The following is a 14,392-nucleotide window of genomic DNA, read 5'->3' on the forward strand; positions in this document are numbered from 1 at the left end:
ACACGCCAGATACGAAGACAACTTCACCTGCCTAACCCCGCCCCCCACCATCCATACAATGTTGAAAACTACTACCTGCAATTTCTTTCAACACTGCATTGGGTGGGGAGGGGGAACAGTAACACGTTTTTAGAAGGAAAGCAGCGCTTTTTTCAAACTTCAGTAGTAAAACACATACAATCCGTTAAATTACATAAGTGTCCCAAATACTTTTGTCCACGACTGTAGGTTGATCTGCAACTTGAACATCACTGTTAAATATGCGACCATTTTTGTGGATCTAGTCGTGCACGTGTTTACTGCGATACCTTCCATTCAGCGGCACACCCCCACCTCCTCCTCTTCACCACCCCCCCCCCCATCGAGATGTACCCTAGAGGGGGGGAGAATTGGTATGAAAGTCGAACCACATATTACGAGTAATTCTATATTACAGACAATGAATTTGGTCCCATAGAAACCTGAATTCATATAAATGTAATCTACTTCTGTAATACAAACACTCATGTCTGGCCCTTTAGTTTCCGTATTAAAGCGGTAAGGCTGTAGTTTTCGGTAGAATCAATGTCTGACCACACTTCGGAGAATACTCGTTTTTAATGCGTCTTTACTCAAGCGGAATGTTTTGCTCTCTTTCATGATCTGTATATTACATAGATTCTTCTTACATTATTCTACATTGTTGTCCTATTTACATATTCTATATTTTGGCATGCTTTTGGAACTAATCCAATAAATACAACCTTTAAGCAGACGAAATCTACGAAAGCAGACGGGATTTAGTAATTTCATTCATTAGCAAGAAAGAATGCGCATTTGTCGTATTCTCGTGGACAATTACCTAAAAATGCCTACACAGAGAAAGTGAACAAAACTCATGTACAATAAAAAACAGAAAACCTCTACAAGGGAAAAAGCATCTTGCCAAGAATAGGGGTGAAAACGGTTCCTTATTGCCCAGAAAAGAAACACCCGCCTCTGTACTAAGAATTTAATGATCCGTCTTGGCACCATTCGCGTTTATGTTTGAGTAAACCAGAGTACTTTTCTCCGAGACAAGCTATATGTTGGCTATATGTTGGAGGAAAACTAACAGTCCATGCTATGATTCCTCCTCAGGTTTTTTTCTACCCCACCCCCCCTCCCCCTTACCATCTTTTTAGCCAATCTCAAGACTCATTTATATCTACATAGATAGCCCCTTAGTGGTTTAGTCAGTGACCGTTTGTCGTGCTTACATCTCGCAGATGTAGAGGCTTCAGCGACTTTGGCCTCGTGAGAACTGGCAAGCACGATCAGTGCTTAATACAGAGCTGATAACAGGTGACGATGGAGATCGTGTTCTCTTACTCATAATAGGCCCTTTGCACGATCCGGTCACATGGTACGGAATAAATTATGCTGGGACGCAAGTTACAGAGTGGGACTTCTAAAACAAAGGAGAGTCGGGCTGGACTGGTACGAGTTCCTTTGTTTTGGAAGTCCCACTGTGTAACCTGCGTCCCAGCATAATTAATTCCATACCATGTGACCGGATCATGCAAAAAGCCTATTAAAATAAAACCAGGGGAAATAAGCGCTTCATTGTCTTCCTAGAAAGTGTCAAGTACCCATTTTTCATTACCCAAGTTAGACTCTGGAGTCGGAAAAATTGGTTTTATACTAGCTATGCAACACTTTCGAGTGGCATAGCATGGAATATCCCACGAGTCACCTGTATTTTCCCGGAATACACGCGAAATTTAAGGCAACTGTGTATAACAAGAAAATGTAAGTGACAAGTGGGATATTCCAACGGTATTCTACAAGACGCACAACTACATTATTTCATGCCATAGAAAACACAGTGGCAAACACAATCAATGCTACATACCCGCGGTGCTCGATGGGAAGGTTGGGTATACTACCGCCAAATATAGGGGAATCTTTGTTTACAATATTTGCGTCATTACCATAAGCGATACAGTTTCTGATGGAGCTACAAAGAGATTAATAATGAATATTGAAAGGGTACAGCACGATTAACTGTCCCAAGGAATTTGAGCGCGATGTATTGACTACTTTTTGTGCGACGCGGGTTTAGAAGCTCAAAATTTTACAAAGAATGTATGAGCTCATTAGCGCTTTTGCCACACAGAAATTTTGATGTTTTTGAAAGCCAAATTCTCCTCGAATATCACACCAAAAGAGCCAAAACTTTCACCACCTACTAAGTTCCACAAGCTCTTTAAGTTTTTTTCGAATAAAATCGTGTCTAGCATGATGCCTTCTATGCGCAAAGTCGTATGTTAATGAGGACAAACGTAAACAATGACGCCAGCAAAGATTCGCCTATACGACGGCTTTCCTGTATTCTCATGCCATTGACTGCATTTTCTGTGGTATGGTATAAAACGTAATAGGCAAGCCTCGTGAAACTAAGTGATCAGCAGGACAGAAATCAATTGCGTAGTTAAAATTTATGTTGTAATTCTAGGTTCTTATCTAAAGGTACGTCTCTAAGTCTCTCGAGACGAACCTCTATACTACTGCTTCTATCCTTCTACTTAAAAGCAGAGGTGCATAATGGACTGGAATATAGCGTCTGCTATACTTGAGGTCCTTTAGTTTAGAACATCAGACAGTTTTACAGCCAAGATTCAGCAGCTTGAAGACTTGTGTTGACAAACACATACTGGAGCGTTTTTCTCTAAAGAGGCAACGTCGTCAATATTTTCAGGAGCGTGTTTTTCACAAGAGCCATGAGAACTGCTAGAGTGTTGATAGCACGGGTTGGTAGGAGACCGTCCCATTGTGCCTCCGCCGCTCTGTACGCTTCGGGGGCCCGTACACTTGGCACCACTCTCGCTCGTACCATGCGAGTCTTCACGGGGCTGTAGACGCAGTACCTCTTTGAATGCCTGTCTGAAGGAACGGTTGAGCGCGTTGTAGATCAAAGGGTTGTTAGCATGGTTGGAGACCACTAAGAGGAAAGACATCATGTCTAACCAGTGAGGTATATTGAAACCAGGCTGCACCATTTGAACAATGTTCACCACACTGGCGGGAATGTAGCAGATAATGAACACGATGATGACTGTAAACAATGTTGTAGCGATTCGGACGTCTTCGACATTAACTGACGGCTGGCTCCGGCGGAGATTTTCCATGATTGCTCCATGGGACTTAATAATTTTGTAGATTTTTAGATAGCAGAAGAGTATTATGGAGAAGGGCGCTATCACAATGATGAGAGCAAATGTAATCGTGTAGGAGATGTTGCGGCTGAACAAAAAATGGCAGACACATTTCCCGACCTGATACTCATGCGCAGACCAGCCAAAGATGGGCGCGATTGACAACACAAATGGCACAAGCCACGTGACCGCCAGAATTCGTAGGGTATTGCTGATGGTGTAAATCCTGTTGTACTTTCCACCCTCGACGATCTTGAAATACCTGTTTATACTGATTGCACACAGAGTAAGGAGCGACGTCGAGCCCAACAGGACTGTCAAGAAACCATTCAGTTTACAGACGTGTTCTCCAAAAATCCACTCGCCGCGGTTGATAATGGTGGATAACATAAATATCAAATTCGCTGAGGCGAAAATATCCGCAATCGCGAGATTTATGAGGAAATAACTTCCAGTTATGCGTTGCGAGCGACGTTGTTGCTGCCACAGGACAATCACAACAAGAATATTTCCGATCATTCCCAATAGAATGACAAGACTGACAAAGGGGACCAACAGACCGATAGATAATGAAGACCATTGGAAACTAGGCGCCACAGTTGAGCCCATCATCTGCTGGATGACACGGGCTTAAAGCTGAAAGCAGGAAATAAATGATAGATATAATTTCAGCCAATACTAATCAGACCGTGTTTAAATATTTCCCCTTGACTTTTCTAGATATTCCATGAAGAAAGCTGAGAATTCGAAGTGCATATGTTTCAAAACAGCTCAAACTTTTGGAGTACCTCCAAGAAATTTATAACATTGTGTTTTTATGATCCCATGAAAAGCTCTTTTTAAAAGTTTAATATTTTTGACGAGCCCTATATACTGGGAAAGTTTAATAAGTAAGTGTATGGTTTTTTTATGGATGCTGATATGCCTAGTCAAAAACAGATAGAACTACTACGTATTGTGTATGGATTAAAAAGACTGAAATATGTGGCACAAAAAAATGTGTTTCAAGAGGATCAGTGTCAGACGAAATACGATCAACTCATAAACATTGCTGAAAGAAACAATAACAAATAAAATAACAAATATACATTTTGAAAATCTTTTTTAAACACAATTCTTACTATATTTCTTTCAGGTAAGAATTCGGTTAATTATGCACCGACAAAAGAAAATGTAAAAATTAACAAACAATTGGTTATGTAATTTTAAGTTTTGTTTGTGATCCGCGAGCTAGGCGTCAGCGTTCTGAGGTTTTATTAAAAACCTTGCTTTCTTTAGTAATGATCTACTTATAAAGACTTGCTGTGCCGCAAGGGCTTATTAGCATATTGTAACAAGCATTCCAGCCAACATTTCTATATAGCAGGGGTACTGAATCAAAGTCAGAGCCTAACTTTAAAAATGAGATCAATCGCCTAATGTCCTCCTCGTACTCACACACGGCAAACATGGAAATCAGTTTTTTCATTTTTTATCTAAGTCTACTCTTGTAACTGATGTTTTTACCGGCCTTGTGTAAATAGTGCATGTATTGTATTCATATGTAAATGTGTACGTAGTCAGCGACAATTAGGACCTTAATAAAATTTACCGCACAGGAATTTAAGTTGTCAGCTACTGCATCGGCACAAGGTGTGCGAAACTGACAAGGAGATCTAACAATTATATAAATACTAAAAACAAGAAAAATGCTATAAATTATCAAGAAGCAAGAAAAGAAATAAATATTGATGAATTTCATGTGAGACCTAAGCCAGCAGAAATGATCCCTCGAAAAGCAGAAGAAAATTCTATTCAACTCACTGCAAAAGTTTTACTTACTTGACACTATAATGACTTTACTTTAGGCGGATTAAAGTCTAAATATCCAGCTGCAATAACAATCCTTCGCGTTTCGAAAACTGTAAATGGGCGATCTAGATAGTTAAATATTCGCTCTGGACTGCCAGGACGCTGCCAAGCAAATCTGTGGAGCTGAGAAGCATCTCGCTTTCGGACAGCATATAACATAGCATACCCTCTTTGGCATGTGCCCAGCCTTGCCTGGCGGCTTTCGAGTTATCTTTAATAGTACCGACTTAATTCTCCAGCAAAACGTAGGCGCGCGACAAAGCGTTTCCAGGTCGGGCCACGTTTTGTGGGCTTTTACTAGGCGTTTTAAGGGCGTTAAATGAATGTTATTTGAAGAAATTAGTTCACGACTACACCGCCGGATTGCAACTGAAACTTTGCTTTCTTTGAGGGGTGTATTGCTTCTAATTGAGCACAACCATCGCTCAAAAAGATTTCAGTTTTCGATTCTAAGCCGAAGAGAATTCGTACAACGGAAATGCTTTGAGGTTTGATTCGGATCTCACAGTTGACTTCTTACATGGCTTTTTAAATCTGCAAAGAACACGACCGCGGATGCAGATAAAAATTCCGACAAAAGATCTATAATCTTCTTACGGTTATCGGAAACATATTTTGACGGAATAAAAACAATGTGGGAATATCTGGAAACCTTTAGAGGTCTTCGTCGGCCCGGGTTTGTAATTCACAATTCCCGAAATTGCTGTATCTGAACACCATTAAATTTTTTTCCTTATGTTTTTTCTCTTTTTCAGGAAGAACTAAGGGACTCTATCTATAGATCTGGTCTATAATTGTCGATTCTGAAACCGCATTTCGCCACTAATGTCACCATTAGCTTTACTACTTTATCGCAAATGTACATCTTTGCTCAATCTACGTATTTCTGTCTCTTTCATGTACAAATAAGTACATGTTTTTAGCGTAAGGTTAAATGTCATTACTTTTCAACCAGAACGTGAAATCGAGGACTTTCTAAAAGCATCAATGGCAAGGTGCAACTAGAGATTATAAAAATCCGCTTAAAAATCTTCATATGCGGACAGTGGAACAGTTAGCATCTATTTTGATCATTACGAAGACTGGTTTCTTTCTGGCCTTTATGTCAAGTGATAAATGGTAGGTATCTCCGAAAGAAAAGCTTTTAGATCAAAAGATAGCCATCGCTCCTTTCGCGATTCGTGTTTCCGAAATTAGACTTACCTGCTAGCATGTATTACCTTAAGGTCCGATTATTAAATGAATTGAAAAGAATTTGAAACGAAACACGCGTAAAGAAGGCTTTAAACCGCTTTGTATGGCGACTTCAAAACGGCGGTGACAAGAGTTAGCCGACTGTACTAAACAAAAAGTGAACCTCAACTAAACGCGGTCTGATTGAAGATCAAGAGGAACACTTCATCACTTACTTAGCCAAGGTCACATAGGTACAAAGACCAATTTTTCACTAATTTTAACGATTTAGAGCCTTTTAAATTAAAATATCGCGTTAAAATGTTTCAGTCGACTACGCGAGGTTCTCTTTGAAGACCTATAGACTTCAATGGCGTCGATTTTTCTACGCGAATCCTCGCTTCATTTTGGCTGGCGACCAAAATCAAGAATTTCATAGTATACATGTTTGCTTTCATAAAGTTAAAATTAAGTTTTCACTAATTGTCCCGATTCCCTTCATACAGATACTTGCCGTTTTATGAACAGCCATAGGAGCCTACTCGAATTCGCCAGAATTGAGGCATTCAGGGTCTCTATAAAATGCTCCAGTTTGGGCATTTTGGTAGATCTTACAGACTGGACTTGCTAACGAACGCTAATCAGCGTTGTTTATACAAAGACAAGTGATACTAAATCGATTTTACTTCAAGGCAAGGAAAAAACAACAACTGAAACATTAAACAAATACAGCGCGAAACTTTGGTTTTCTCGTAAAAGACCAAGAGAACGAGAAACACTGACAAAATCATAAAATAACAATAACCCTGCCTACGTGTTGAAATATCATTTATGATGTTCAAATTGTGGGTTACCGGTACAGTCAACAACATAAAATCACACATTTACACTTTTACAAGTTCTAAATTAGCCTCACCAAGTTCAGTTTCCCTCGCAGTTTCTGGTCGGTCCTTGTAGAAAGAAGCCAAACTTTTCCTTCGTCTTATCAGTCTAACATAGAAGAATGTTCATATTGGAGTAAATACGGTTCTTATATACTGACCTCCCGGTCGGATTATAAAGTCCTAATGGACGGTTCTATCCCTGGTATCTATTTCACATTCCATATAGGGGTTTTTAATGGAAGGCCGTTAATCTCCCACACTAAATCAGAATAAAACTTGTAAATACAATGAAAAGCACTTAGGCTTTACCAACGTAAGAATATTTTTATTTGCCATTGTTAGAAGAAGCCCTCACGTAGATGCTTTGGAAAACTTTTTAAGGAGGATGATAGATAAGCGGTTGCAAATCTTTCGGTAATCTTATTACTATCCCAAAAAATTTGAAGTTAAATCTGGTGAATGTAAAACCAGCCCAGCTGCCACATGTCGCTATATACCGCCATGCTAACACACAAAAACGGCTTCCACTGTTCTTTCCCTATCGCACCAACCCTTCTAGCATTCATGTCAACTTGCAAATTCTCCTTTCACGGTAGTACAGTATTCATACATTTTTTAAAGCACTATTTGGGAGAATTTGACAAGTGACAGTTAGACTTTGTGTATCATGATTACTTACTCTATTCTTGTATCTTTATCGAACGTGTGAGGGGAAAGTCCCGCCTACAATGTGCAGAATTTTAGTTAGAAGTTAAGTGAAAAAGGATAGTAAGTTTAGAATGTCAAGAAATGAGGGGTTAACCGACCCTTTCACTGAAGATAACGACAAAACCGAGAGTTAATTAACATGGTCCAAACTTATAAGTCTGTGGACAAAAACCAAGAGTGTGACTACTTGAATAGAAACTTTTGAAAAGTCCTTTCGAATACGGTAATGCTTGTCTTTAAGACAAACTTCGGCATTTTTCACTGTTTGAGACTTTTCCAGGTTTTCTGAATGACTGTGAAGTGCAAACGGTAATTGGGCGCGTCTGATCCTAGATTCCGATCAGTGCTTAATTAAGATATATGGTTGGCACGTTTTAATAAACATACTTTTGTTTCAGCTCAATTCAGATCCGGAAAACGTGAGACCCAGAAAACCCCAGTGCGCAAATAGCACTGCATCATGTCCAATGTGAAATATTTTCTTCAACATTAACTAATCCGCCATTTAAGAGTTTATCAGCTATTTTTACTCTGCTAAGCGTCTTAGAAAGGATAATCCACAAGCTTTGAATGTTATGCGGTACTTATATCTCTCACTTCCACAAAATCCCGTTACTTTTCGTTGTTGCACTCAGACAAGCTGTGCAGATAATTCCACCATACTGCCCGCACAGCAAGACAGCAACAATTGTACTGATCAGATGAATTACGTTGGTGCCGATATTTACCGAAAGCCTCTCCAAATGGTGTTCTAATCGTGTTTTATAAAGGACTTTTGTTGTTGGTTTTGATTTCTGATTCAAACTATAAGACAGCAATATGACGTAAAGACTACAATGCTTTCCCTTTGTTTCGTAAATCTTACACATGCATGTCTAACGATTAAATTGAGAAATATATTACGTTTACTTTCTGTTTCAATAGTTCAGTCTCCAAAAAATGCAAGTTCTAGAGTCTTCGTTATCTTGTGTATTTTTATTTAATTTGTCGTCAGGTAAAGGACGAGAAAAACCTGGACGTGTTTTCACATAATCGGCCTTCGTCGGATATTACAGATCATTCTGTTGGGCAATGCGGATAGTTAATGAAGAGACTGGAATAATGATAAGGGAAGAATGTGGCAAGGAGGAGATGTGCGTGGCTTGGCCACGTCTTCAGAATTGATCATCACTCACATCCACGAAATGCACGTACATGGATACCAGAAAACAAAGGAAACGTGGTCAACCGCACGAGACATGGAGGAGAACAGTGGAAAGAAACCAAGAGACTGGGCAGGTGACAGGGGAGCCTGGAACCAAATCTTACAATCTTGAACAAAATATTAACGTTTGTGTAGGGAAAATGAGGTTAGATCATGGTCTCTTGCGCTTCTAAATTCATTTCCTCCTTCCCAAAATATTATAATGATGAATTCAGGTTAAAATCAAAACGCGCCATTTTTGCGTCATCGAAATGTAGAAGGGAGTGGTCTTTTTTTCTTTTTGACTTTATTAAGGAAACTGACATTTATCACTGTCAGACGTACCTATGATTTAATTTACCGGTCATTCGTTGATGTTGCCTTATAAATGCGGTTACTCTTTGACTATAAGAAACCGGACTGTAGCAATAAAAGATGAATCACTCCTGAAGTCCTGAACTGATTTCAAATAATATACAATGCTAGCTCCTCTAAGAGTTGAGCACTCTTTGAAATCCATTCACCGCAAGGAAATAGAATTTATGATTTAATTTGCTTATATTCATTAACTTTCCCAATTCCTGATCATCCATTAAGCTTTTGAAAAATGTGACACTATTTTGCATTAATTAGTTTAAATCCCCGGTATTTGACATGGTCGTGCCTGATAACAGAAATTATTATGACTGGTCATTGTATAATTCAGTCTCAAATTAAAGCCCTGCGCTAAATTAAAAGCAGAACAGGTTCGCTTTGGACCAAACTTGGTAAGTAGACATCGAGATATACGTGACAGACGCAATTGTTTTTTCAATATTTTGCATATATTATTTATTAAGTATTTGAAAATGCTTGTAAACTCAGAAGTTACCATTGGATTATTACTTGGCCGTCCGGGCACGAATCTTGTCAGGGCTAAAACATCAGCAGTTAGTTATTTGCAAAAGTTGCTTTCGTCTCATTTACGTCGGAAAACCCATTGGTACATAGTTTGTGCAATTAAAGGGGACGAAAATACCCCAGCGGAAATCCTGTTTGAGATCAGTACCACTGAGAATTTGCTTGGCGCATTGCCTGAAATTTGTAGAAATAGATAAAGAGAACGAACTTACGCATTTTCAGCTCGGATGTTCCAGCTGGGATTAATGGAGCGAGTCTGAAAAACATCCGTTTGGTTGCGCAAACAACAATAGTTCTAGCTTTTCTTTCACATTTTAAATGGCATTTCCGAAAAAATCTCCAAATCGTAACCAGCCAAACCTCACTGTTTACTCATACTTCACAACCATACCTTTTCACCTGTTTGGATTCATTTCATATCTCATGAACAAAAGTCGAGTCTCTATTAAAGCAAAGCCTTCGTAAACAGAAAAAGAAGGTTTATCTAAATTATTCATCAGTTGAAAAACTGGCTTTAGTCGTTATAGTTCAGTAATAATGTAAAATGACCTTTGTCTTGTTATAAATAGAACAAATGAACCCGAATAATCGCTTATGCAGACTTTGATAAATATTGCATAAAGTGCTCCCATATAACGTTGTCAAAATGTGATTTTTTTGTTTTAGATTTTCACGGTTAGGACTTTTTTATTTTGGTAATAATAATTTAAAAAAAGGAAAAATTGTCTTTTCCTAAAAAATAAAATACATTAATGAGGAAAATTCACAGAACGAAACAATGTGCTATGAAATATTAAACTCCTGAGAGCTGAGAGTCACTATGCCAAAATTCTACTGTTAATCCGGTAAAATAATTAAACATAATAATACAACGATTGAAGAAAAAGAATTCGATACTTGGTAATAGAAATAATAATAACAATAATAATAAAACACAAAAAGTTTTGATACCTCAGTTGATTTAACAATCAAAGTGCGATATTGTATGCAGAAAGTTTTTCATCTTGCACACTCTGTGGCCGCATCACGGCAGAGCCAGTGGGATTTGTATAAAGCTATCTAATTTTCTGTCTTCAATAACTTCTTTTGCAAAAGGAGTTCTTTCCTGCATCCTTTATTTTTTACAGTTGTTTGTTGTTTTATTTTACTTGTCCTACATTACTTAATACCTTTACCTCTAAGCAGGTGAAAACATTGGCTTGCCTCTGCAAATCGTTGTAATTGTAAACGTATTACATATAAACATAGCAGTGTTACGCCATCGTAGCCGGAAGTTAAGTATGTTTCCAGCGACTCCCTGGCTCAGATGTTACTCGTTCATCATGATAAAGCAGTGGTTGCTGAGCCTTCGAGACGATACATATCAGGTCCTTGTTCTTTCTTGCTGTTTACTTGTGTCAACATTTGAATACGAGAATAATAAATAACCAGAAAGGATCGGAATACAGTATATAAGGACTAACAGAGTATATAGGCTACGATCTAGATGTTAAGACAAACACATAACCCAACCTTAAGAGCTTTTGGGCATGTTTTGAATTCTTCCATTAATGTATCGGCCCTAGTATAAGTTGATGTTCTTCAGTGGTTAGAATCTCAAAGTTTTAATTTGTTCCCGCAAACAACAACCGCAAAAGAACGATAATCAGCCAGGATAAATAAACAATTCTACATCCGGGCAAAGCAAGCAAAACTGCCGCTTTATTCCTTGAATCTTAACATTTTTTAACTCTTTCATTCCAAGAGTCAAATAAGTCCTTTGCATTCTATGAACCTCTAGTGTGTAAATATTTGTTAAATTAAATTAAAGCTATAACAAATACTTTCATGTGGTACTGTTTATTATGATGTAATGAACTAGAGTTTGGGGGTAAACACGGTGGATAAAACCCCAGTTCGCTAATAACTCTAATAAAGCCCGCGTAGCGTTTCAATTTGAGGCTATTCATATTCTCAACTGATGTTCCACAAAATTTAGTTTACTTTTTAACTTTTTACTTGCAATTCTAAACGTATGCAATCGATGGAGTAGAAGGTTATACGTTACAAGGGTTTAATGGCATGCTCATGGGCTGAGAAACTGTATATATAGATTCCGGCTACATGAATCCAAACGACGTATATTTTGAGTGGCACCCAACCTTTTATATGTCATAAAAAACATTTTGCGCTGTTCGAGGAAAGTGCATTCTATAGTTTGAATGCACCAAAACGAAGCCCTCACTGGTTAAGTGTGCGGTTCTAAGACACAAGGCAATATTTTTCTCTCACTTGACTTACGCACATGTTTTGCATTCATTCAAGTAAGAAATTAAATACTGAAGAAAAGCTTTCAAAGGAGAAAGAAAATAATGATCTCGTTGTTTTTGTTTGTTATCTCGTTCATGTACTTCTAGATCTTTAAGTGTACTCTATTTTGCCGCCATGTATTTTGGAGTAAAAATGTTTATGGGCGAATTAGTAACTTGTCTATAAAAAGCCTTTTGCCTGTAATAGTTTGCGAAATCGTGTTATTGTAGCATTCTAAATCACCATATCTCGTAATATGTTTGTTATGCATGGAAAAAACATCCAAAATATTCCAGCCAAAACTCTTCTTTAGAACTGAGGTTTCCAAATGTTTATATCAGTAGTGAACTATAGAGACCAACTCATGGATTTTATGTTTAACTGGCAATAGCCTGCGCTCTGAAGCAATTGAACAACAGAAACCAAAAACGGATTAACCATACCTTAAAAAGTAGATGCAAAAGCTGAAGTTAAAGTTCCGAGATATGAAGGGCGAGTACATCTGTCGTTAAGAGAGTCTTCATTTCCATTCGTGAAGGAAACGACCAATGTGTGCACATCTCTGCTGGAAAAAACGTCTTTCGTGCGTCGAGAATGTTTTTTAACGAACAGTAGAATATTATTTCCGGCACTTAAATCCAGGAGGGGATTAATAAGACAAAACACATTGTGGTTTGTCACGAATTAATTATTAAAGTGAACATTTTGGGACGCACTTTTTAGTTAGAATACGATAAATACTATCAACAAATCGTGAAAAGATCTCCTGTTATTTCTCAGTTTCCAAAAGTATTTAATGGTCGATTTTGATCGTTTTTGCGGCAGACCCTTGATTCTACGACATTGCACCAATATTTAAGAAATAATTAGTCAGACCTAATGTCATTTATTTGTTGTTTATCGGTTTTGCATCTGAATTCGCATTTAATTAGCTACGCTATCCAGAGTTTATCTGATATGAATAATATAACCTTTTACAAGCAGAAAGAAAAGAAAACGGTTTTCTGCATACCTTCTCCAAAATCGTACAGTAAGATGTACGCACGTTAAGTGCTGTTTTTAGCCGAGAGGCTGATGTTAGACTGCAAATCGTACACAAATGAAGGCCGTTATCTGCACAATACTCCAGATGAATAGACACTATTTCCAAACACAGGGAAATAGTCATGGATACGTGTTAACATGGTCATGACGATAGAAACTGAAGCAATAATCTTTCAACTGTGGAGATTTGGAAACAATTTATGACAAATATAGAGAAAGAAATATCAAGCGATCCTACCATACCATGCTATGATCAGGAAAAGAAATTTCCAACTCAGAAAAATTTCACTCGACAATCTAAGATCACAAATGCCCTTTTCTGTTTGAATTGTAAAACTATGCTTCATAAACACACTAAAAATACAATAGTTAAAACTTGTGATTCACTCTTTGTCCATGCTTCTATGTTTTCTGCTGAAATACCAAGCGTGCTAGGTATTAGCCATATTTTTATCTTGCACAGTATTGAGAACAGAAACATTATAGATAACCGTGTATACGACATATTTGGATACTTGTAGTTATATGACAAGGTCTTTTGCCAGGTTCTTACAAATCAAGGTCATTGACTTTGTAGGTTATAGCTGAGTCATAAGTGGACATCCTTTGCCGAAACAGCTGTATTCCTCGCGTTGCTTCGATTTGCTGCTCATTAGGGGTCAAGAAAAAAAGCGTATTGATTATTAGAACAAACCCTTTAAGACAAAATCAAACATACTAATGACTTCCTCAGAATTACATCTACATCAGTTAAAAATCGGTAAAAAATAGAGCATGTTTTGAAAACATTTTGAAACATGTTTATGATCTATAATCGCAAAATATCACGCAACAGAATAAAATTAATGGCTGATCGATCAAAGTCAAAGTTAAGGTCTTTAGATCCTTTAGCATTACGCAACAGTTTTCACATTTCAGACAAGCCCGCAGGGCAAATGCAATAAGGGGGCACTCCCGTATTTTTCCTTGCTTTTCCACTATCATCCGGCTAACTTCATATATTCATAATTTTTTTCGAAGAATTTCACAGGCCAGAAATTTACAACGGACAAATGACTCAGGAGTCGAGATTGATTAAGAGAGTCAAACGACACAGCAAACTTTGCAACTCATCAAAGTTCTCAAAATAATCTTTGTGATATCTGTAGTAAGTACAGTAAATATCAATCAGATCAGTTTTATTA

At 37.8% G+C, this 14,392-nt stretch overlaps 1 protein-coding gene across 1 annotated transcript; it reads right to left on the minus strand.

The window, feature by feature from the left end:
- Positions 1-386: 386 nt before the first annotated feature.
- LOC145468529 (melatonin receptor type 1B-B-like) lies at positions 387-12,900 on the minus strand. Its single transcript, XM_081452266.1, has 3 exons — positions 12,608-12,900; positions 7,117-7,190; positions 387-3,812 (listed from the first exon to the last, which is right to left on the minus strand). The coding sequence occupies exon 3, from the start codon at positions 3,786-3,788 to the stop codon at positions 2,640-2,642; it is 1,149 nt and encodes a 382-aa protein (XP_081308392.1). The 5' UTR covers positions 3,789-3,812; positions 7,117-7,190; positions 12,608-12,900; the 3' UTR covers positions 387-2,639.
- Positions 12,901-14,392: the final 1,492 nt, after the last annotated feature.

Source organism: Orbicella franksi, chromosome 14 (assembly GCF_964199315.1).
Source record: "Orbicella franksi chromosome 14, jaOrbFran1.1, whole genome shotgun sequence".
NCBI lineage: Eukaryota > Metazoa > Cnidaria > Anthozoa > Scleractinia > Merulinidae > Orbicella > Orbicella franksi.